The sequence below is a fragment of the Theropithecus gelada genome, chromosome 5, assembly GCF_003255815.1.
Source record: "Theropithecus gelada isolate Dixy chromosome 5, Tgel_1.0, whole genome shotgun sequence".
Lineage (NCBI taxonomy): Eukaryota > Metazoa > Chordata > Mammalia > Primates > Cercopithecidae > Theropithecus > Theropithecus gelada.
In genome coordinates, this window is record NC_037672.1 from 124705367 (window position 1) to 124730878 (window position 25512).

Below are 25512 nucleotides of genomic sequence, written 5' to 3' on the forward strand. Positions count from 1 at the left end.
TTTCATCTTGGTTCTATTTGCTGACAAGAAAAAAAAGTTGATCATAGAGTGATAATTTAGGTTTGAATGGCTATATCCAGTAACAGGATACAAAAATATATAATTTATGAATAAAAATACTTTTAAATTGTATGTTTGCACTTGAGTACACTAAGTTCTTGGAGTGGTTTGCAACTGTTTCATTTGGCATATTTAGCAACAGTGGTATTATACATAAATTTCCTTTTAAGGGCGTGTGTCATAAAATATATGTGTCATAAAATATCCCACCAATTTTCAAGAAAAATAAACCCACAAGTTATTCTGAATACATATTAAAATGAGCATTTTGTGTTGCTGATAAATTTTAAGCTGTTAGATACAATGTTTGAGTTAGTAGCAATCTTATTACTTATAGATAAATGAGTCAAATGTGAGGGTATACCATTACTAAAATTTAAAAGTAATAAGTTCTAAAAGCTGACAGTCTTTTAAGTTTATCTAACATAAGAGGTTTAAATGAAGAACATTTACAGATACATTTTCAAATATTTCCAACTTTAAATCTGAATTTCATTTGTTTGTTCACTGACTTGACAATTTGTTTTTTTAGCGTCTGCTAAGTGCCAGGAATAAAAGATTACTTTACTGATCCAATTATTTCTTGAAAGGAGCTATGTTTTAGTGGAAGAGATGGGTTACAGATAGGCAGGCAGTTCCTCACTGGTAAGTGTCATCATAGGGGTTTACAAGGAGGATCATATACAATCTTGTAGGAAGGGCATCTGTGGCAAAGTATGTGTTCCAGAATGATCTCAACAGGATCTGCACACTTTCTTAAAATGTAGTGTTGATACTCCTCCCGCAGAGAGTTGTGCTCTTTGTCATTGAATCTGAGTGGGCTGGTGACTACAGCTTAATTGGTGCCATGTGACTTAAGAGGTTGGATCATAAAAAGTGATGCAGCTTCTGCCTGGTTATTTTGGGGATACTTGCCCTTAGAACCCAGTCACCCTTATGTGAAGAGGCCAAGACACCAGTGATCCAGCTGATATTCCCAGCTGAAGCCCTCGCCACCAGATTTGAGTGAGAAGCCTGTAAGATGACTCCAGCCCCAACCACCATCTGGCTGTAACTGCATGAGGAATCCCAAGTAAGAACCACAGCTGGCCCCAGTTAACCCCAGAACCAGGAGAGATGATAAATGATTGTTGTTGTTATATATTGATGGAGTTTCGCTCTTGTCGCCCAGGCTAGAGTTCTATGGCGCCATCTTGGCTCATTTAAACCTCCACCTCCCAGGTTCAAGCGATTCTCCTGCCTCAGCCTCCCAAGTAGTTGGGGTTACAGGCACCCACCACCATGCCTGGATAATTTTTTTGTATTTTTTAGTAGAAACGGAGTTTCACCATATTGGTCAGGCTGGTCTTGAACTCCTGACCTCAGGTGATCCACCCACCTTGGCCTCCCAAAGTGCTGAGATTACAGGCATGAGCCACCACACCCAGCCAATTGTCGTTTTAAGCCTCAAAATTATTTGGATAGGCCTGGCTTGGTGGCTCACACTTGTAATCCCAGCACTTTGGGAGGCCATGATGGGCAGATCACTTGAGGCCAGGGATTTGAGATCAGCCTGGCCAATATGGCAAGACCCCGTGTCTACTAAAAATACAGAACTTAGCTGGACCTGGTAGTGCATGCCTGTAATCTCATCTACTAGGGAGGCTAGGGCATGAGAATCACTTGAACCTGGGAGGCAGAGTTTGCAATGAGCCAAGATTGTACCACTGCACTCCAGCCTGGGGAACACAGAGAGATTCTGTCTCCAAAAAAAAAAAAAAATAATTGTTTGGATGACTGATTATGCAGCAATAGATGACTGGAACAGGGGCTAATACATACTTACATTGCCTTGGGTCCTCAACTTTCCTTCTTGTGAAATGATAGGATTGAACTAAATATCTCTATGGTTTGTTCTTTTAGTTCTATAAAAGGAGCCAGAATTCATTTAACATGCTCCCCTTTCAGTGGTGTTTCCTATAAGCTGGTCGTTAGATCTTGAGGCCTATCAAACATATTTTATAGGTGGTCTGTGTGCTTCCATCAAGAACAATATATTATCTGCTGTTTTTCTTTTTGTGATGTTAGCAGTTATTGATGATCATTGCCTGGATCCATTAATTCATTGAGGAACTGCAAAATGGTGGTATTCCAATTCTGTCTTTCTCGATATTTCAGTTAGACTACTTTTGTAGAAAGAAACTCGCTATCACCTCTGTTTGGTAACCTTGACATATGGTTCAGACAGGAAAGGCAGGATAAATGTCTAATTTTTCTTCTTTTAACAGTTTTCACAAAAGCAAATTAGTACCATTATTCAAGAACTTCTAGAATGGTAGGTTGGGAAGGGCCTTAATTCTCTCTAGTTTAGTGCCCACATGTTATAGATGAGGGATTGAGATTGAAACTCAAAAAAAAGCAACAAAATTTATTGTTAGTAAATGCATTGGCAGAAAACATTGAGTTTTGAATGTATAAAATGACAGTATAGTAACTGCTTTTCAGAAACCAAATTCCCTTTCCCTGAAGTCAAATTTGGCTTAATTTAAAGAATCAATTTAAATTCACAATTTGATCTCATTTTTCTGTCCCATACATATTTGCCACTCCGTCTGTCCATAAATCCCCACCTGTAACAAGCAAGGCTGACTTATTTTTTTCCTAACTGACCTCCAGATACATGTTGTATGTCCATCTTTGTTTTTTAGCATTCGTGGTTCCTTTTTTGGTACATCACAAAGATTGCTTTATATTATTAGGCTAGTGCATTCATCTTCTATTGCTGCCGTGACAAATTACCACAAAATTAGTCGTTTAAAACATACAAATTTATCATGTTGCAATAATGTAAGCCAGAAATCTAAAATGGGTCTTCTTGTATGAAAATCAAGGTGTCCACAGGGCTACATTCCTTTTGGAGGCCCCAGGGAAGAATCTCATTCCTTGGCCAGCTTTCAGAGGCTACCTGCATTCTGTGGCTTGTGGTCCTGTCCTCCATAATCAAAGCCAGCAACATAGCATCTTCCAGTCTCTCTCATGCTGACCCTGACACTTCTGCCTTCCTCCTATAAAGACCTTTATGATTACCTGAGGATCATTCGGATAATCTTCCAATCTTTTAAGTTAATTACAACTGCAAAGTCCTTTTTGCTGTGTAAGGTAGCATACTCAGAGATTTCAGGGATTGAGACATAGACATCTTTGGGGGGCAATTATGCTGCCTACCACAGTGGAGGTTTCTTGACAAAATATGAGTTTTTTTCTTTTTGCAATAGTAATAATATCCATTCATTGTAGACAATTTAGAAAATACAATTAAGCAAAAAAGAAAAATTCCATATTCCCAAAGATAACATTTTGATATATATTCTTCCCTTTTCCTACCTTTATATACAATAATTTTTTGTCAAAAATAATGTCTTAATTTGTATATTCATTTTATATATAGTATAAACACAGCAGTAAACAAGCTTTTGCATATATATTTTCATAGCCCTTGGTGCCTTATGTAGTAGCCCTTTAGTACACATATGTTGTTTGATGTTAAGTATCTACTGAGAAATTGGTGGCTTTTCTCATATAATTAACTTTACATTGAGGAACTGTGATAAACTGGTCTCTTTTTAAAATATTTTATTTGGTTCTTAAATATATCTCTTAATAAAAATTTTCTCTTATTTCTACCCATCAATAATTCCCAGGCCATTTCTTATTTAACAATGCAAACCAATCATATAGTTCATTTCCTTTTAGCCTTTGAAATGGGACAAAGCATATTAATGACTCCTGTGTACTTATTGAGAAAGACCTTTCCTGGAGTGTAGGATGTTCACAGCAAAGGTGTGATGTCCAGGAAGCCGGCCATGTCTGAGTCACTTCACAGAAGTGCTCAGAAACACTAGAGGAAAACAAAGTCTGGGAGAATGAGAAGTGGATGTAATACTTATTTCATAAAATGGGAAAATTTTCTACTAAACATTTAAAAATATTGAGTATACTACACTTGCTTTAAAAATTTATTTTCATATATTTTTATGATGAGCCATCTCCTCTTTATAGAGGTTTGTTAGACTTGATGCTTTTAGATGATACTCCCTATAACACTCAGCTACAGGCATGTATTCATTAGGATTTGGAGAAAAAAGTCATTTGGGACATCATCCGATGGAATTTTAGTTTAAAGTAACAAATTTAAAATGGTTTTACTATTTCTATGCCCTGAGGATAACAAACTATAGACAACAGAACTAATCATTAGGATAGGCCAAAAGTGGTTTCATTTTACATTGACACAGCTATACTGTGTCTATCATTCCTTTATTTTTTTTTAAATCACTACAGCTATAAGTAATTTGACATAGTACTCTTGTTTAATCTCTTATGTAGGAGAAATTAAACAGGCATCTTGTTGTGTCTTTTTTTTTTTTTTCTCCAAGTGAACTTCAAGTTGAAAGTTTATTTTACTCTGCAAGTTCTTACTTTTAAGAAAAGTTTGTCCGAAGTGTTGTAATAGTTAACCATCATAATGACTTGGTGCCCATGCTTGCAAAACTCTCATCTGAATTGTATCTCTTGAGCATCTAAACCTAGTTCAAGCCTTCACAGTTGGCCTAAGAAACTACTCCTGCTCACTCTGCACTTAACCCTGTTCTCATTCAATGGAGATATCAAGGAGAGGAAGGAAAAAAAGGAGGAATAGGCCAGGCACAGTGGCTCAAGCCTGTAATCCCAGCACTTTGGGAGGCCGAGAAGGGTGGATCACAAGGTCAGGAGATCGAGACCATCCTGGCTAACATGGTGAAACCCTGTCTCTACTAAAAAATATAAAAAACTAGCCAGGCGAGGTGGCGGGCACCTGTAGTCCCAGCTACTCGGGAGACTGAGGCAGGAGAAGGGCATAAACCTGAGAGGCGGAGCTTGCAGTGAGCTGAGATCTGGCCACTGCACTCCAGCCTGGGTGACAGAGCGAGACTCTGTCTCAAAAAAAGGAGGAATACTAGTACCTAAAGTGTCAACATTTTCATCTGTTTGCCAACCCTACAGATGGCCAAGTGATGCCTAATAATTGGTTGCCTTAAAGGAAAGGAACTCTGAACTTTGGAAACACCAATCTTTTATAAAGAACTGTTATTAATAATAATATATTGAGCACAGCATTGACCTTATTATACCATTCAGTAAACAAGCTTGACCTTTGCTCAGGATGGAAACACTATCTCTGTTGTCCAAGGCTGTTCATTACACAAACATCTTTGAAAAGACAGTCTATTTTTTATTTGCGGAGGGGGCGCCCAAGATGGCCGAATAGGAACAGCTCCGGCCTCCAGCTTCCAGCATGAGCAACACAGAAGACGGGTGATTTCTGCATTTTCAACTGAGGTACCAGGTTCATCTTACTGGAGCGTGTCAGACAGTTGGTGCTGGTCAGTGGGTGCAGCCCAACCAGCGAGAGCTGAAGCAGGGTGAGGCATCGCCTCATCTGGGAAGCACAAGGGGGAAGGGAATTCCTTTACCTAGCCAAGGGAAACTGAGACACAAAACACCTGGAAAATCGGGTGACTCCCACCCTAATACTGCACTTTACCAAGGGTCTTAGCAAATGGCACACCAGGAGATTATATCCCACATCTGGCCCGGAGGGACCCATGCCCATGGAGCCTCCCTCATTGCTAGCACAGTAGTCTGAGATCTAACTGCAAGGTGGCAGTGAGGTTGGGGGAGGGGCACATGCCATTGCTGAGGCTTAAGTAGGTAAACAAAGCCGCTGGGAAGCTCGAACTGGGTGGAGCCCACCAAGCTCAAGGAGGCCTGCCTGCCTCTGTAGACTGCACCTCTGGGGACAGGGCATCGCTAAACAAAAAGCAGCAGAAACCTCGGCAGAGGTAAATGTCCCTGTATGACAGCTTTGAAGAGAGCAGTGGTTCTCCCAGCACAGAGGTTGAGATCTGAGAATGGACAGACTGCCTGCTCAAGTGGGTCCCTGACCCCTGAGTAGCCTAACTGGGAGACAGCCCCCACTAGGTGCAGACAGACACCTCACACCTCACATGGCTGGGTACACCTCTGAGACAAAGCTTCCAGAGCAAGAATCAGACAGCAACACTTGCTGTTCAGCAATATTCTATCTTCTGCAGCCTCTGCTGCTGATACCCAGGCAAACAGAGTCTGGAGTGGACCTCAAGCAAACTCCAACAGACCTGCAGCTGAGGGTCCTGACTGTTAGAAGGAAACTAACAAACAGAAAGGACACCTACACCAAAACCCCATCAGTACGTCACCATCATCAAAGACCAAAGGCAGATAAAACCACAAAGATGGGGAAAAAGCAGGGCAGAAAAGCTAGAAATTGAAAAAATCGGAGTGCCTCTCCCCCTCCAAAGGAACGTAGCTCATCGCCAGCAATGGATCAAAGCTGGATGGAGAATGACTTTGATGAGTTGAGAGAAGAAGGCTTCAGTCGATCAAACTTCTCAGAGCTAAAGGAGGAACTACGTACCCAGCGCAAAGAAACTAAAAACCTTGAAAAAGGAATGGAAGAATGGATAACTAGAACAACCAATGCAGAGAAGTCCATAAACGAACTGATAGAGATGAAAACCATGACACGAGAACTACGTGACAAATGCACAAGCTTCAGTAACCGACTTGATCAACTGTAAGAAGGAGTATCAGTGATTGAAGATCAAATGAATGAAATGAAGCCAGAAGAGAAGTGTAGAGAAAAAAGAGTCAAAAGAAATGAACAAAGCCTCCAAGAAATATGGGATTATGTGAAAAGACCAAATCTACGTCTGATTGGTGTGCCTGACGTGACGAGGAGAATGGAACCAAGTTGGAAAACACTCTTCAGGATATTATCCAGGAGAACTTCCCCAACCTAGCAAGGCAGGCCAACATTCAAATTCAGGAAATACAGGGAACACCACAAAGATACTCCTCGAGAAGAGCAACTCCAAGACACGTAATTGTCAGATTCACCAAAGCTGAAATGAAGGAAAAATGCTAAGGGCAGCCAGAGAGAAAGGTTGGGTTTCCCACAAAGGGAAGCCCATCAGACTAACAGCAGATCTCTCAGCAGAAACTCTACAAGACTGAAGAGAGTGGGGGTCAATATTCAACATTCTTAAAGAAAAGAATTTTCAACCCAGAATTTCATATCCAGCCAAACTAAGTTTCATGAGTGAAGGAGAAATAAAATTCTTTACAGACAAGCAAATGCTGAGAGATTTTGTCACCACCAGTCCTGCCCTACAAGAGATCCTGAAGGAAGCACTAAACATGGAAAGAAACAACCAGTACCAGCCACTGCAAAAACATGCCAAATTGTAAAGACCATCAATACTAGGAAGAAACTGCATCAACTAACGAGCAAAATAACCAGCTAATATCATAATGGCAGGATCAACTTCACACATCATAGTATTAACCTTAAATGTAAATGGGCTAAATGCTCCAATTAAAAGACACAGACTGGCAAATTGGATAAAGAGTCAAGACTCATCAGTTTGCTGTATTCAGGAGACCCATCTCACATGCAAAGACACACATAGGCTCAAAATAAAGGGATGGAGGAAGATCTGCCAAGCAAATGGAAAACAAAAAAAGGCAGGAGTTGCAATCCGAGTCTCTAATAAAACAGACTTTAAACCAACAAAGATCAAAAGAGACAAAGAAGGCCATTACATAATGGTAAAGGGATCGATTCAACAAGAAGAGCTAACTATCCTAAATATAGTGCACCCATTACAGGACAACCCAGATTCATGAAGAAAGTCCTTAGAAACTTAAAAAGAGACTTAGACTCCCATACAATAATAATGGGAGACTTTGACACCCCACTGTCAACATTAGACAGATCAACGAGACAGAAAGTTAACAAGGATATCCAAGAATTGAACTCAACTCTACACCAAGCGGACCTAATAGACATCTACAGAATTCTCCACCCCAAATCAACAGAATATACATTCTTCTCAGCACCACATTGCACTTATTCCAAAACTGACACATAGTTGGAAGTAAAGCACTCCTCAGCAAATGTAAAAGAATAGAAATTATAACAAACTGTCTCTCAGACCACAGTGCAATCAAACTAGACCTCAGGATCAGGAAACTCAATCAAAACCACACAACTACATGCAAACTGAACAGCCTGCTCCTGAATGACTACTGGGTACATAATGAAATGAAAGCAGAAATAAAGATGTTCTTTGAAACCAATGAGAACAAAGATACAACATACCAGGATCTCCAGACACATTTAAAGTAGTTTGTATAGGGAAATTTATAGCACTGAATGCCCACAAGAGAAAGCAGGAAAGATCTAAAACTGACACCCTAACATCACAATTAAAAGAACTAGAGAAGCAAGAGCAAACACATTCAAAAGCCAGCAGAAGGCAACAAATAACTAAGATCAGAGCAGAACTGAAGGAGATAGAGACACAAAAAAAACCCTTCAAAAAATCAATGAATCCAGGAGTTGGTTTTTTGAAAATATCAACAAAATTGATAGACCGCTAGCAAGACTAATAAAGAAGAAAAGAGAGAAGAATCAAATAGACGCAATAAAAAATGATAAAGGGGATGTCACCAGCGACCCCACAGAAGTACAAACTACCATCAGAGAATACTATAAACACCTCTACGCAAATAAACTAGAAAACCTAGAAGAAATGGATAAATTCCTGGACACATACACTCTCCCAAGACTAAACCAGGAGGAAGTTGAATCCCTGAATAGACCAATAGCAGACTCTGAAATTGAGGCAATAATTAAGAGCCTACCAACCGAAAAAAGTCCAGGACCAGACGGATTCAGAGCCGAATTCTACCAGAGGTACAAGGAGGAGCTGGTACCATTCCTTATGAAACTATTCCAATCAATAGAAAAAGAGGGAATCCTCCCTTACTCATTTTATGAGGCCAACATCATCCTGATACCAAAGCCTGGCAGAGACACAACAAAAAAAGAGAATTTTAAACCAATATCCCTGATGAACATTGATACAGAAATCCTCAATAAAATACTGGCAAACCGAATCCAGCAACACATCAAAAAGCTTATCCACCATGATCAAGTGGGCTTCATCCCTGGGATGCAAGGCTGGTTCAACATACGCAAAGCAATAAACGTAATCCAGCATATAAACAGAACCAAAGACAAAAACCACATGATTATCTCAATAGATGCAGAAAAGGCCTTTGACAAAATTCAACAGCCCTTCATGCTAAAAGCTCTCAATAAATTCGGTATTGATGGAACGTATCTCAAAATAATAAGAGCTATTTATGACAAACCCACAGCCAATATCATACTGAATGGGCAAAAACTGGAAGCATTCCCTTTGAAAACTGGCACAAGACAGGGATGCCCTCTCTCACCACTCCTGTTTAACATAGTGTTGGAAGTTCTGGCTAGGGCAATCAGGCTAGAAAAAGAAATAAGGGATATTCAATTAGGAAAAGAAGAAGTCAAATTGTCCCTGTTTGCAGATGACATGATTGTATATTTAGAAAACCCCATCATCTCAGCCCAAAATCTCCTTAAGCTGAAAAGCAACTTCAGCAAAGTCTCAGAATAGAAAATTGATGTGCAAAAATCACAAGCATTCTTATACACCAATAACAGACAAACAGAGATCCAAGTCATGAATGAACTCCCATTCACAATTGCTTCAAAGAGAATAAAATACCTAGGAATCCAAATTAGAAGGGATGTAAAGGACCTCTTCAAGGAGAACTACAAACCACTGCTCAGTGAAATAACAGAGGACACAAACAAATGGAAGAAAATACCATGCTCATGGATAGGAGGAATCAATATCGTGAAAATGGCCATACTGCCCAAGGTAATTTATGGATTCAGTGCCATCCCCATTAAGCTACCAATGACTTTCTTCACAGAATTGGAAAAAAACTGCTTTAAAGTTCATATGGAATGAAAAAAGACCCCGCATTGCCAAATCAATCCTAAGCCAAAAGAACAAAGCTGGAGGCATCACACTACCTGACTTCAAACTATACTACAAGGCTACAGTAACCAAAACAGCATGGTACTGATACCAAAACAGAGATATAGACCAATGGAACAGAACAGAGCCCTCAGAAATAATACCACACACCTACAGCCATCTGATCTTTGACAAACCTGACAAAAACAAGAAATAGGGAAAGGATTCCTATTTAATAAATGGTGCTGGGAAAATTGGCTAGCCATAAGTAGAAAGCTGAAACTGGATCCTTTCCTTACTCCTTATACGAAAATTAATTCAAGATGGATTAGAGACTTAAATGTTAGACCTAAAACCATAAAAACCCTAGAAAAAAACCTAGGTAATACCAGTCATGACATAGGCATAGGCAAGGACTTCATGTCTAAAACACTAAAAGCAATGGCAACAAAAGCCAAAATTGACAAAATTGACAAATAACTAAACTAAAAAGCTTCTGCACAGCAAAAGAAACTACCATCAGAGTGAACAGACAACCTACAGAATGGGAGAAAATTTTTGCAATCTACTCATCTGACAAAGGGCTAATATCAAGAACCTACAAAGAACTCAAACAAATTTACAAGAAAAAACAACCCCATCAAAAAGTGGGCAAAGGATATGAACAGACACTTCTCAAAAGAAGACATTTATGCAGCCAACAGACACATGAAACAATGCTCATCATCACTGGCCATCAGAGAAATGCAAATCAAAACCACAATGAGATACCATCTCACAACAGTTAGAATGTCGATCATTAAAAAATCAGGAAACAACAGGTGCTGGAGAGGATGTGGAGAAATAGGAACACTTTTACACTGTTGGTGGGATTGTAAACTAGTTCAACCATTGTGGAAAACAGTGTGGCGATTCCTCAAGGATCTAGAACTGGAAATACCATTTGACACAGCCACCCCATTACTGGGTATATACCCAAAGGGTAATAAATCATGCTGCTATAAAGACACATGCACACGTATGTTTATTGTGGCACTATTCACAATTAGCAAAGACTTGGAATCAACCCAGATGTCCATCAGTGACAGACTGGATTAAGAAAATGTGGCACATATACACCATGGAATACTATGCAGCCATAAAAGGGATGAATTTGTGTCCTTTGTAGGGACATAGATGCAGCTGGAAACCATCATTCTCAGCAAACTATTGCAAGAACAGAAAACCAAACACCACATGTTCTCACTCATAGGTGGGAACTGAACAGTGAGATCACTTGGACACAGTAAGGGGAACATCACACAGCGGGGCCTATTGTGGGGCGGGGGCAGGGGGGAGGGATAGTATTAGGAGACATACCTAATGCAAATGACAAGTTAATGGGTGCAGCCCACCAACATGGCACATGTATACATATGTAACAAACCTGCATGTTGTGCACATGTACCCTAGAACTTAAAGTATAATAATAAAAAAAAAAAGAAAAAGAAAAGACAAGACAGTCTAGAACAAAGACTCTCAATGCCTCGGCCTGTAAGATGTACAGAAACATGAGACTCATGAAGAATTGTCTACCAACACAATTCTACATATACAGGTTGAGTACTCCTTATTCGAAATACCTGGAACCGGAAGTGCTTCCGAATTTTTTTTTTTCTTTTTTGGAATATTGCATTATATTTACCTGTTGAGCATCCCAAGTCTGACAATCCCAAATCCAAAATGCTCCAATGAACATTTCCTTTGATGGTCAGATTGATGCTCAAAATATTTTGAATTTTGGAGCATTTTGGGTTTTCAATTTTTGGATTTGGGGTGCTCAACTTTTATACATGTTTATTATCCATCTTCCCCAAAGAATATTAAGCTCCCCGAGGGTAGAGATTTTGTCTTTGTTCAGTTCTTTGTCTCTAGTGCTTAGAGCAGTGCCTGGCACACAGTAAGTGCTCAGTAAATATTTGTTAAGTGAATTGATGAATATGAATTATTTCATCAATTTCCTAATAATATACTTAGGAATGATGAGAAAAATAACTTTGGTATGTCTATATTTCTAATAATGTAGCTCACTGGTATTTTGATAGTATCTTTAGTTATGTTCTGAAAGTAAGTTTCTATTTCAACACTGATCTTTATTTTATTGTCAGATTTGGAAAACATACACATTTTTTTAAGTACATGGAAAAGGACATTTTTACCAAACATGCAGTGTATTTTGATATGGTTGGGGTCTTTGAAGCAAAGAACTGTGTATAGACATAGATCAGTAACAGAAGTGAATACCATAGCATATTGTGTTATGATGTGCCACATGGATTTAATTAGAATTTCAGCTGGGTTTTTGTTTTGTTTTGTTTTTTGTTTTGTTTTGTTTTGTTTTTACTGTGGGTGTAAGTGGTTAGATTCAGTTTTGTCAAGTACAGTATTTGGTTCATGCTACAAATTTTCCATTTGTTCTTTGGATTTACGTAATTCTCCCACTTGCGTCAAGAATAAAAATATTTATCTTTTTAAATATTCATAGGTTGTATTATTTATGGTGTAATGGTGGGCAGTATCATAGATTAAGAGGAGTAAAGTTAGGAGATGAGCCCTGCCACCAATGAGCTGTATAAACTTGGACAAGTTCCTGCTTGTCTGTGCCACATTTCTCACTGAACTTTGAGGAGGTCAGAGTAGCTGTTTAATGTTCCAATTCTAGACCTTTATGGTTTTTGGATATTAATAAAACTATCTTTTATTGTTATTCTGGTTTCAGGTGATGTCCTTGTTGCTGTGAATGATGTTGATGTTACTACTGAAAACATCGAGAGGGTTCTGTCTTGCATTCCTGGACCTATGCAGGTATGGACATTCTTTTTCTATATTTTATGATGTTACATAAAATAAATATATCCTGCACTATTTTCCTTTTTAAGCTTCTGAAAAGTATCACGTATAATGGATGAGTTACATTGGTAATTGGCTATTTAAGAAAATTTAGCTCTTGCTAATGTTATCAGCTTTCGGAGATTATTCTAAAAAGAGAGAAAAATATCTGCAAATAAAATTCTACGTAAAGCAGTAACAGCAACAGTAATGAAAACATATATAATTATAAACTTCCCATTATAACTACCATATATGCTTGTGATAATCTAGTTCCTAGAATAGTCATTTTAAATAGTCATGGAGTTTTCTGTTCTCGACTTACTAAGATCACTGTTGCCATAAAGTTTTTTTTCCAATGTGATTTTATTTTAAAAACAAATTATACAAGTTTCTTGATTTTTTTTTTTTTTGGTCATTTAATTAAACTTTTCTCCTGGACTTTTGTTTGGCTACTTAACGAATTATTTTTCAATCCTTGTAGATAGAAATAAATTTATTGCATAAAAAGTCATTTTGATACCCTAAACATTGACATTGTGTATCGTAAATGACATTTTTCGGTTATTAGGGTTATTTTGCAAGTGCTATACCTTTTGGTAACAGAGTATACCATGAATATTCTGTTCTAGATAGCATCAGGAATTAGTGTTCTGTTTTTGGGGGCATAGGGAAGATTATATGCTTTATATGGGTTAGAGCAGGGGTCCCCAAACCCTGGGCCATGGACTGGTAGTGGTTCATGGTCTATTAGGAACTGGACTCCATAGCAGGAAGTAAGCAGTGGGCAAGTGAGCAAAGCTTCATCTGTATTTACAGCTGCTCCCCATCGCTCACATTAGTGTCTGAGCTCCACCTCCTGTTAGATCAGCGGTGGCATTAGATTCTCCTAGGAGCACGAACCCTATTGTGAACTGTGCATGCAAGGAAGGGATCTAGGTTCTATGCTCCTTATGATAATCTAATGCCTGATGATTTGTCACTGTCTCCCATCACCCCCAGATGGGACCATCTAGTTGCAGGAAAACAAATTCAGCGTTCCCACTGATTCTACATTATGGTGAATTGTATAATTATTTCATTGTATATTACAATGTATTATAATAATGATAGAAATAAAGTGCTATGTATTATCCCTGAGTGAGGGATCCCCTTTTCTTCTTATGTTGGTTGCAGGTGTGCTTCAAGTATTACCAGAGTTCAATCATGTCTCTTCTTCTTCAAAAATATGAAAAGTTATGTTTACAGCAGAATCACATTATACTTATATTTAATTAACCTTTGCAAATTCAGCTGTGCACACTTAGCAGAAGAAAAAGGGAGAGAAAGAAATAAGGATTGACATATTTTGGACCAGTTCCATCCACAATTAACCCATCCTTTTTAAACATGCAAGAGTAGTCAGGTATACATTTATTATATACTTTATTTCTATTATTATGAAATAATTATACAACTCACCATAATGTAGAATCAGTGGGAACCCTGAGCTTGTCTTCCTGCAACTAGATGGTCCTATCTGGGGGTGACAGGAGACAGTGACAGATGATCACGCATTAGATTATCATAAGGAGTGCACAGCCTAGATCCCCCACATGCACAGTTCCCAATAGATTTTGTGCTGCTGGTAGAATCTAATGTCACCACTGATCTGACAGGAGGTAGAGCTCAGGTGGTAATGTGAATGATGGGAAGTGGCTATAAATATGGATGAAGCTTCACTCACTGGCCACTCACCTCCTGCTATCCCACCTGGTTCCTAATGGTTCTGATACCTGTCCGTGGCCTGAGGTTGACGCCCCCTGGTGTAAGAAGATGCCCTTATCCTTAGGAGAGACCTGCTAAAGTACTTAGGAACAATGTATTAAGATACCTGCAAATAATTTTCAAATGGTTCAGCCAAGAAACTTAAAAATACATATAGAGAAGGGAGGAGTATGGAAGGAAAGGAAAGGAAAGGAAGACCAGAGAGAAGAGACAAAATGAAGCAAATGTGACAAAATGTTAACAATAGTGCCATTAGATGTGGGATTATGGGCAATCATTGTACTCTTCTTACAACTTTTCTGTAGTTTCAAAATTTCTAAAATAAAATGTTGATTTAAAAAAGAGGTTTTCAAAAATTTAAATAACAAGAACAAAGGTTAAAATACTCATCTAATTGCTGATTTTTGTGACTCTGATCCGTTTCTGCAGCTCTGTGCTCTCATTTATTTAACAGGTACATAATCATGCATGTAGTACATCATCTCCTCCCCTGTCTTTTTATCTGGGAGCTTAGGTCCAAATTTTGCAGAAGACCAAGACTGATTTCATTTAGCTCTGGGCCATAGCTGGCTTTTTTAGAGCTTTGGAGGATCCTAACTGCTTTTCTAGGAGAAGAGCCTGAAGATTATTAGTCTTGGACTCTTCTCTCTCAGGTAGTTCTTAGGCCTGAAGGAGGGGGCAAAGGCTTCTTAAAGGAGATGATTCTTGAGTGGAATGTTTTAACTTTTATTATTTCCTTGTTACACAGAAATGATACATATACTGTGGAAAAATTAGAAAACAAACTAGTAAAATGTTTTAGATATTTGTAAATCTAAGAACCCAGAAGTAACCATTTATATCAACATTTTAAAGTGCAGGACTTATATGCAAATCAGATTTGCATTTTAGGAATATTTCACTCTGGATCGGGGAAGCATATGCAAGACTGGAGGTCAGGAAACCAGGTGGTTGGTTTTGCAGTAGTCCAGAAGAGAGATGATAAAGGCCTGAGCAACATGCTGACCGGGGATGGAGGAGGAGATTAGATTTAAGATAGAGAGGAAGGAAAGAGGACAATACTGTCTACAGGATAGAGAGAAGTCCAAGAAGCCTTCCAAGTTTTGTCTTCAGTCACTCAGTGAGGTGGCCCAACAAGAGAAGAGGATGGAGGAGAGATTATCTGCTAAGCCAGTCAGACTCAATTCCCTCAGAATTTTGACTAAGGAGTACTGAAAGCATCTGCCAGCTGTTAGCCAACAGGGAAAGGATAAGACATGCAGAGAGCAGTGTAGATGATGGGAGAGACAGTGCAGACTGAGGCAGAGGTGAGAGACTGGTCAGCTTCTGCAGCTGCTGGAAATTCTGACAGCCTCCCCAGGTCCCATCTGTGAAGAGGATGGTAGCTAAAGGGGAATCAGAGGATTTCTTTGTTTGGTAGATGATTTCTTTGTTTGGAAGAGACATTGCTTTTTAAATAGGATAGGCTAAAGACTGAAGTAGAAAGAAAAGACAAAGCGACAAGACTTTGGAAGTGATGAGTCATAGAGAGTGCTTCCTTGGGTCTGAGGAAAGGCTGGGCAAACTGCACAAAGAAGAGGGACATAGGACACGAAGGATCCTGAACCTTGACCAGGTTAAAGTCTCACCGAGTAATAAGAGAAAACCCTTTATAAGTATCATTTAATAAACTAACTTACATTAAGTATCATTTAATAAAAGTTTTTCCCTATAAAACACATAATATCCCTAATATTTATGTATATCAACCTGTTTTTTAAAATAGCACTTAACTCTTAATTTGGTTATCTGTCTCACCCTTTACCATTTTATCAAGGCAACCCGATTTCCTGACATTTGTAGCTACTTAACATGTTAGTTTTTAAAAATGTCTTTTTAGAGTATAACTTTATTTGTATCATGAAGCCAACTTTACTTAAATCAGAAGAATGGTGGCTGAAATAGTTCCTTAAGGAATTTTAATGGATGGTTCGGTGGTGTGTGTTAGAGTTTTTGTCGTGGTGAGACAAAAAGATCCTTGCACCACAGAAAAGAAATGATGTTGTTTGCCATGTATAACAGTAGTTTTCAAGTATGTTGTTTTTCACCAAGCATAGCAAACCAGTCGTAAATTTGAGGTTGTTGCTGCTGCCTGAAGAAAATTAGTGAATTTTTAAGTCTATTTTTGGTGGACTTAAAAATTTCCCTTTTTTATTTTTGGTAGATTGCACCCTATCTTTTGACCTCTCCACCCATAAGAATCTCAGCTGGGAAAGACGCCTTCCCTGTTCTGAGATGCGTTTCTTTCTCTGAGGACCCGCTTTCTTGTCACCACTGCTTATGCACAAGTCTCATAGACACTCCAGCTGCATCTCTGCGACACCTGCTGCCCTAGGATGTGACTCATCTCATGCTCCCTCTGATCTGATTTCTCCCCTTCCATACTGCTCACACATCTTCACTCAGAGCTCCTTCCTAAAGCCCGATGCCAGGGGACAATCTTCAGAGCCCCCATCTATCTGTCACAAAGTCTGTACTCAGGAATTCCCCAAAGAGTTCTCACATTTCCAGAGAATACCACCAAAGGCTCCCATATACTTTCTTTTGGGTACTTCTAAATCCTCATTCTAGATAAAGGAATTCGGGGTAGATACCCACTAGTGGGGTTGCTGGATCTAATAATAGATCTGCTTTTAGTTCTTTTAGAAGTCTTCATACTGTTTTCCATAGAGGTTGTACTAATTTACATTCCCAACAGCAGGGCATAAGCGTTCCCTTTTCACCACGTCTGCTCCATCTGTTGTTTTCTGACTTTTTAATAATGTCCATTCTAGTTGGGGTAAGGTGGTACCTCATTTTATTTTAACTTGCATTTCCCTGATGATTAGTCATGTTGAGCATTTTTTCATGTTTGTTGACCATTTGTATATCTTCTTTTGAGAAATGTCTATTCAAGTCATTTGCCCACTTTTTAATGGGATTACTTTTTTCTTGTTGATTTCTTTGAGTTATTTAGAGATTCTGAATATTAGTTTTTTGTCAGATGCATAGTTTGCAACTATTTTCTCCCATCCTGTAGGTTGTTTACTCTGTTGATTATTTCTTCTGCTGTGCAAAAGCTTTTTAGTTTAATTGGGTCCCATTTATTTATTTTCATTTTTGTTGCATTTGCTTTTGGAGTCTTAGTCGTAAATTCTTTGCCTATGCCAGTGTCCAAAGAGTACGTTTTCTTCTAGAATTGTTATGGTTTCAGGTCTTAGATTTAAGTCTTTAATCCATCTTAAGTTAATTTTTGTATACAGTGAGAGATAGAGTTTCATTCTTCTATGTGTGGCTATCCAATTTTGGTACTTCTTTGAAATGAACGAGTTATCTTTGACCAGTTGGTATCTAGACAAATATTTCCTTTTCCAAGGATAGGTAATTTTAATACTTCATCCCTAAGTCCTTTGGCATGTATCTCCTAAGAATAAGGACATCCTCTTACACCAGGGGTCCCCAACCCCCAGGCCACGGACCAGTACCAGACCATTAGGTAATTGAGAAGTGGAGGCTACCTTTCCATACCTGTGGTAAATGGCCACATTCTGGACTCTTACCAGTCTTAACATCAGGCCATGAAATTAAAACTGTCTTAATAAAATTGATAATCTTCTTAGAGCCATGTTGCTCTAAGATCTAGCATATTGATAGCGTTTACTCTCCTTGGCCTTTGTTTTAAAGAACCAGAAAGAATGTCTAAGAGAAGAATATTTGAAATACCGCCTTATTTGAAAGGAGAGTTAACTCTGTTGTGTGAAGTCACTCTTAATGCTGAATCTCTTCCTTCTATCTTCCCAGATGAGCCTGTGCTGTCAGCATTCATATTGTGATGTTATTCTTTTTGCACTATCAGATCATACTAATTTCTGGTTTTTGATGGCCTGTCTTATTTTTATAGTCAACAATTTAGACTGCAATGATTATGTTTGATTAAATGAATTTTTATACAGAACATTATACATTCTCATTCAATAAATATTTGTGGTACTATGTATCAGACACTCTCCTAGGAGCTGAAGATACAAATATAAATAGAATATGCAGCCCCAGCCATCAGGAGCCCTCACTCTGGGATGATTTATACGTACTGTACATACCTGGGTGTATGTGCATCGACAGATCCTTCATTGTGAAAATTGCAGCTGATTTTCCCTTGTTGAAAAATCAACACATTGTTTTAATTTTTAAAGGTGAAACTGACATTTGAAAATGCATATGCTGTGAAAAAGGAGACATCCCAACCAACACAGAAAAAGACACAATCGAACACAAGTGATTTAGTCAAGCTTCTCTGGGGAGAAGAGGTTGAAGGTATCCAGCAGAGTAGCCTAAACACTCCTCATATCATTATGTATCTCACACTACAGCTCGACTCAGAAACCTCAAAGGAAGAGGTGAGTGTCCTCAAAAGTCCAAAGGAAAAAGTAAGGACCTTTTATTGTATTCCCAGTGAATAGTGAGTATATTTGATTTAAGGAAGAGACAAAAATGAATTAACTATTGTTCTTTAAAATTGTGTATCTAATACTCTATTATAGATATGAATATTTCATACCACAAATGTTTTTAAAATGAAAACAAATTATTCAGTTATTTCTGTAGGAAAAGAAAAAAGAGGAAGGTATTGTTACAGTATGTTTTAACTTAGAAGCTAAGGTCTTTTTAGCTCTTTTTGATATGTTTCATTGAAGTATTACTTATACATAATAAAATTCAACAATTTTAAGTATACAGTTTGATGAGTTTTGACAAATATATTATACTTTTGTAAGCAGTATCACAATCATGATATGGGACATTTTTGTCACCTCAAAAAATTTCCTCTGTGCCCTGTTACAGTCAATCCCCTCCTTCTGTTAATAGCTTTTAATGCAGGGGGGTGTAGCATTAACTTTCTTACATAGGTTGTCAATAGTTTTTATATTTTACATGTTTTTAAAATTCATTTTCAATGTTTATTGAACACCTACTTTTTGTCTAGCATAATATCAGATATTGGGTATTTTTATTTGCAGGTAAAGGAAATAATCCTAGTAAAGATAAGTACAATGTTTAAGTTCACATAGCTAGTAACTGACAATTTCTATTTAAGCTGAAGTGTTTCCAAATTCTGTGCCCTTTCTTTGATACCAGGTTACCTTTCAACATCAATGTTTTGAGTCTGTTAATTGTTTTGTCAAGTTTTATCTTTTATTGGTTTCTTGTCTGCTTTGCCTATTCATAATTAAGAAAGATATAGAAATCTCCCCCTCTGATGAGGATTTGTCCATTTTTCCCTCCAGTTCTAAATATTTATGCTTTATATATTTTGAGACAATTTTGTTATGTGCATTAATGTTTAGAATTATTAAATCTTCCTGGAGAACTGAACTTTTTGACCTCATGATATGATCCTCTCCACCCTAGTTTGTTTCTGTCTTAAAGTCCTTTTTTAACATTAACATTTTAAAAATAATATTTAATATCATACAGCTTTATTTTATAAGTATTTGAATTTTTTTCTTTCTTTTTCTCAGTCCGTGTCTTTATGTATGTGACATGTCTTTTACACACAGCCTATTTCCAATCTGGCAGTCTCTCTCTTCTAACAAACTCAGTGGGTCCATTTATAGAGATTACTGATATATTTGAATTCATTTCTGCTACCTTATTTGAAAATTTCTACTGGAATTGCTTTTTCTGTGATATTTTTCTTATCTATTTTTGGTTGCTTGTGTCATTATTTTTGCTATATACTCTTTCTGTTTTTTAAATGATTACAGTTAATTTATGATATTTGTCTTAACGGATTCTAAAGTGAAACACTATTTTAACCCCTTTTCAAATAATTCAAACCCCTTAATACACCTTAGCTTCAGTTACCCTTCTCTTTACTTATGTGCTATTGTCATCAATATTTTAGTGCTATCTCTTTTCTCCATCATCTATAATTATAACTACTAATTATTATAACATTTTGTACACCATAAAATTTATAAATTAAGTATATATTATACAATATATAAATGATGTATTATAAAATGTATAACTATAATTATATATATTTGTATGTTTGTTTTTAATATAAATATTATATATTTCATACAGCTTTACCTAGCTTAAATTTACAATTGTGCCTCATATTTTCTTTATTCATCATCCTCTTACATCAGAGACTGTCCTTATTGGATCATTATTTTCTTCCTAAAACATATATTTTAAACATGTCTTTTTAGTGAAAGTGTGTTGGTGATCAATTCTTTTTGTTGTTATTTATCTGATGATGGCTTCTTTTACCTCTTCTTGAAAGGTAGCTTGATAATTCTAGATTGTATTCATTTGGGTAGGCTACTTGCTATAACAAACAATCCTAATGTCTCAGTGGCTTAACATGATGAAAGTTTAGATCTCATTTCATTTAACTATTCCTGGTCATGTGGCTCAGTGACTCCAGCCTTTCTTCTAGTGTTCCTATTATTCCCAAGGGCTTAGGAGTCCTCTATTAGATCCTTTGCATCTAATTGACCAATGAGAGAAGAGAGAAGGCAGGCAGTATCACATGGGACATTTTGGAGACCTGACTTGAAAGAAGTAACATCATTTCTGCTCATGTTCCATTGGGTAGAATTAGTCACATGGTCTATCCATATGCAAGGAAGTAAGAAATGTAGCCTTCCTGTGTGGCCAGGAAGAAGATCAAGTGAATACGTAAGTTGCTTGTGCCACCTAGGTAGATAGTTATTTTCTCTAATCTATTTGAAGATAGTATCCCTTTGTCTTTTGACCTCCATTATTGCTCTTAAGAAGTCTACTGTCAGTCTGTCATTCCTTTGTAAGGAATGTGCCTTTTCTAGTGTTTGTTCAGCTTTTTACTTCTTCTATGCCCCAACTGTTGTTTAATCTCTCCATTGCGTTTTGTATTTAAACAATTACATATTTATTTTTAGAAGTTTCTGAAAAGTGTTTAATCATCATTTCAAATCTGCCATGATATTCCTGGGGGTCTTTTGTTGCTTGCTCATCTTTGTAACTCTAAACTTGTAGACTCTATATTCTGTATCTGCCCATTCTACAAGCTCTAGTCCTGAGAGGATTCTCACGTGTCACAAGGTTTTCACTTGCAATGGCTTGCCTTCTTATGTCCTTAGGGATCTTTGACTAAATTTATTGCTTGATGTTATCTTTGGGAGTCTTGTCGTTCTAATGAGGGGATGCTGTCCTCCAGAGATAATTTGTTTCTTCTGCTTTTGCCACTGACCTAGGATATTTCAGTCTTACTTGAGGGTATGGTCTTAACAAAGTGGTTCTAGGCTCAGCTCACCTACCTTGTTCCTAGCCCAGTACTCAGTGTCCTGATGGAAGCTGTCATGGGAATCAGCCCTCAGGACAGGCCTGCTTCTGTCCTTCTGCCCACCACTCAACACTCCCAGCAGAGGCCCTAACTTGCTCTGCAGTAATGGAGGAGGTTGGAAGGTTGTCCTTGGAAACCTCCCTGCTTCTTGCATGTCAGCAATTTGACAAGTATGTTCTGGCCATGGATCTAGTTTTACAACGAAAGGGTCTCTCAGAGCATCTAGTCAAACATAATACTTTCCACAGAAGTGAGATTTAAAAGGTTTTTAACTAATCTGTATCTCTTTCTTTTTGAAATCCTTCAAGTCTGTATTCTCAATGCTAAAGCTATTTTATCCAAAAGGATTCATTTCCTTGTGTTGCTTCATATATCAAAATTTAGTGAATAATCAAAATGGCAAAGAAGAAATTTACTTAAACACATTTTTGTTATTTCTGTGTTCTGAAAAATACAGACCTGGCCGGGCGCGGTGGCTCACGCCTGTAATCCCAGCACTCTGGGGGGCCGAGGCGGGCGGATCACGAGGTCAGGAGATCGAGACCATCCTGGCTAACAGGGTGAAACCCCGTCTCTACTAAAAATACAAAAAAGCCGGGCGTGGTGGCGGGCGCCTGTAGTCGCAGCTACTCGGGAGGCTGAGGCAGGAGAATGGCGTGAACCCGGAAGGCGGAGCTTGTAGTGAGCTGAGATCCAGCCACTGCACTCCAGCCTGGGCGACACAGCGAGACTCCGTCTCAAAACATAAATTAAAAAAAAAAAAAAATACATACAGACCTAGAGTTAATAATTCTAATTTCTTGTGTGTAGTACTGATCCTTTATATTTTTAAAACAAATGAAATATTTAAGCATTTGTTATATAAAACATACAACAAATTTCCGGGACGATAACATCCTGAATCTTCTAAGTCATTTTGGAGTAAGATACTGCTAAGACCTTTTGTCATCCTTGCCTTTCTTTCCATGGGAAAGTGTGTAGATGTTTCTCAAAAGAACAGGTTTCTGTCTGTTGCCAGCCCTGTATCAACATTGTAATTAAGAGAGGCTTTTATTCTTATTGAACAGAGTGGAAGCTGCTGCAAATGCATGCTACTAATAAGTGCTTAAAAATGCAGGTAATTAAATTGGTTAAGAACCGTAGAGCTTGCCAGGTCTTTAATAGTGAGGCTTTTATGATTGGAATAGAGACCTTCTCAAATGACCTTTTTTGACTGGTATGACTTAATTTATAATAAAATCTCATAAGGTCATTTTACGTGTCACAAGGTTTTCTGTGAGTTACATATTTGATAAAAGCTTATCTTCTTTAAGTTAGAAGGTTTCAAAATGTAAAGACCATAAGCTTGGAGATTTCGAAAAACTATTCAAAGAGTATATGAGGTTTTTTTTGTTTAAAGTAGTGTATGGTATTTTGGCTAAATACAATAAAATTACTTATTGGCCAAGATTTAAATCTGTTAAGTAGACAACAGAAGCTCTTAACTGATATTTAACTTAATTTCTAGATATAAAATAATGTTTTGTAACTTTTTTAGATTAGAATTACTGCAATAAAATTTTAGTTGTTAGGCAGAGTGTATTTGACCAGCATATTCTATAGTAATTTGCATATATTGAATGTGCTTACTAAGTATAAAAAGCAGATGTCTCCGATTTATTTATATTTGTCATAATGTAAAAGTTGGCAAGACATGGAGACTGTATCATGTAATTATTTATTGTATAGTGAGACCACAGCAAGATATGTAATACTCGTTAGAGAGATAGAGAACCAGAGAAAATATATGGTACTATTTAAGGAGCTTGGGTTTTCAATAGTGGCAATATTAATATTTATGGATACAGTCATTAAACAGGGCAACTGGAAGCCACTCTGAATTCTTCATGGTTTCTATCTTAACATTTTCATTTTGCCTGCTTTTAATTTTCCTTGTGAGAGAAATAAATGTTGCTTTAAGTAACAACAAAAAATGAGGTACAGAATGGTGCATCTCTTTGTATGACAGTATTGAGACAGTGCACATCCTGATTTTGAAATTTGTCATTTTATTTTGTAAAAACTGTTTCCTGAGACATGCTCTTCTCGAAAATAGAAAAACATAAGGCGTTTTGTGAATTATCTTGTACATCTAGTATTTTCCATGTTTTAAAATAAAATATGCTCTTTTCAAGTTTGAATTCAGATTAGTTTGTGGCATACACAGTGTTTCAAATTTGACAGATAAGGTTTTATAATATTGTGACACTTTTTTCTTATTATCTATATTATAATTTAGTTCTGTATTCTCACTTTGTAAGTTTAATTGCTGTCTTGGCTTGGATTTAATGATTTCACCAAAAATGTTGAATATTGTCTTTTAAAAAATAGTATAAAAGTAATTAAATTTAAAGACTCCTAATAGTTACTTGTGGTACCTATGTAGCTGTGTAACCACAGGGACGAGAATAACTGTATACTATTAACAAAATATAATAAAATATGAGTATTACAAATTGCTATTAAAGAGATTAAAGTTTAAAACTATTTTAAATGAATTGTAATTTAAATTAATTAGTATCCTACTTAGTATATTATTTGTTGTTATGACTAATTTTGGCAGTCTCTAACTTATTTTCAAGTGTAGTATTTTACATGCTAGTTAATGTGTTAAAATTCCAAGCATAGTTCTCCCCTTCTGTTTGAATAAAACTCCCACTGAAGCTGAAAGGATTCATTTTTTGTTCTTTTCTTAATACAAAGTTTGAACTTTCCCTGACAAAGATACCGGTTGGAAAATTGGGTGGTTTGATCATTTGTTTCATTTAACAGCAGGAAATTCTTTATCATTATCCAATGTCTGAAGCATCTCAGAAACTTAAAAGTGTGAGAGGGATTTTTCTCACACTCTGTGACATGCTGGAAAACGTAACTGGGACACAAGTTACTAGGTAATAATTTTTATTTGGCTTTAATTCTGTTTTTTTCAAGTTCTTTTATTTCACCCTGACAAATAAAACGCTGAAACAAGTATCTGTTATACAAGTATACTTGTATCTACAATATATGTATTATATACATTATAGTCCATAATCTATGTACATACATGTATATATCTATACATTATAGATAACGAGATCTACAGAATGTCTGCAGATTTTTGCTTCATCTAAGTTATTTCTACCAATCATCTATTTGAAGTGTAGGTTCTCAATGCAGCTGTAGATCTGGGTGTTTTGGCACATTTTAAATAACAGTTGGGCCTATATTTATTATTTCTTCATGAAGGTGTATCTTTTAAGCATGGCATTATTATGAATCTCAGCTTTTTCATGTTTCTATCTTGATTGTTAACTTCCTAGGCAATACCTTTATGGCAAACAGAATTGGCAAGAATGACTGAACACCAAAATTGGTCATATAGTTAGGACATACTCTGTTCTTACAACAATGATAGAAAAATACAGAATGTTCTTTAGGAGGGCTATTCATAATCAGTGAATTTCCCTACCCTTCCACCCTTAAAACTCTCCAATATCTGTTATTCCACACTCT

At 37.2% G+C, this 25512-nt stretch overlaps 1 protein-coding gene across 1 annotated transcript in view; it reads left to right on the plus strand.

Annotated features, from left to right (window-relative positions):
- Positions 1-25512, plus strand: part of INTU (inturned planar cell polarity protein) — an 86220-nt gene that overhangs the window by 17809 nt on the left and 42899 nt on the right. The window contains exons 3-5 of the mRNA XM_025385817.1: positions 12751-12836; positions 18839-19042; positions 24790-24908. Of these exons, the coding sequence (XP_025241602.1) occupies positions 12751-12836; positions 18839-19042; positions 24790-24908 (409 nt within the window). The remainder of the gene's footprint in view (positions 1-12750; positions 12837-18838; positions 19043-24789; positions 24909-25512) is intronic.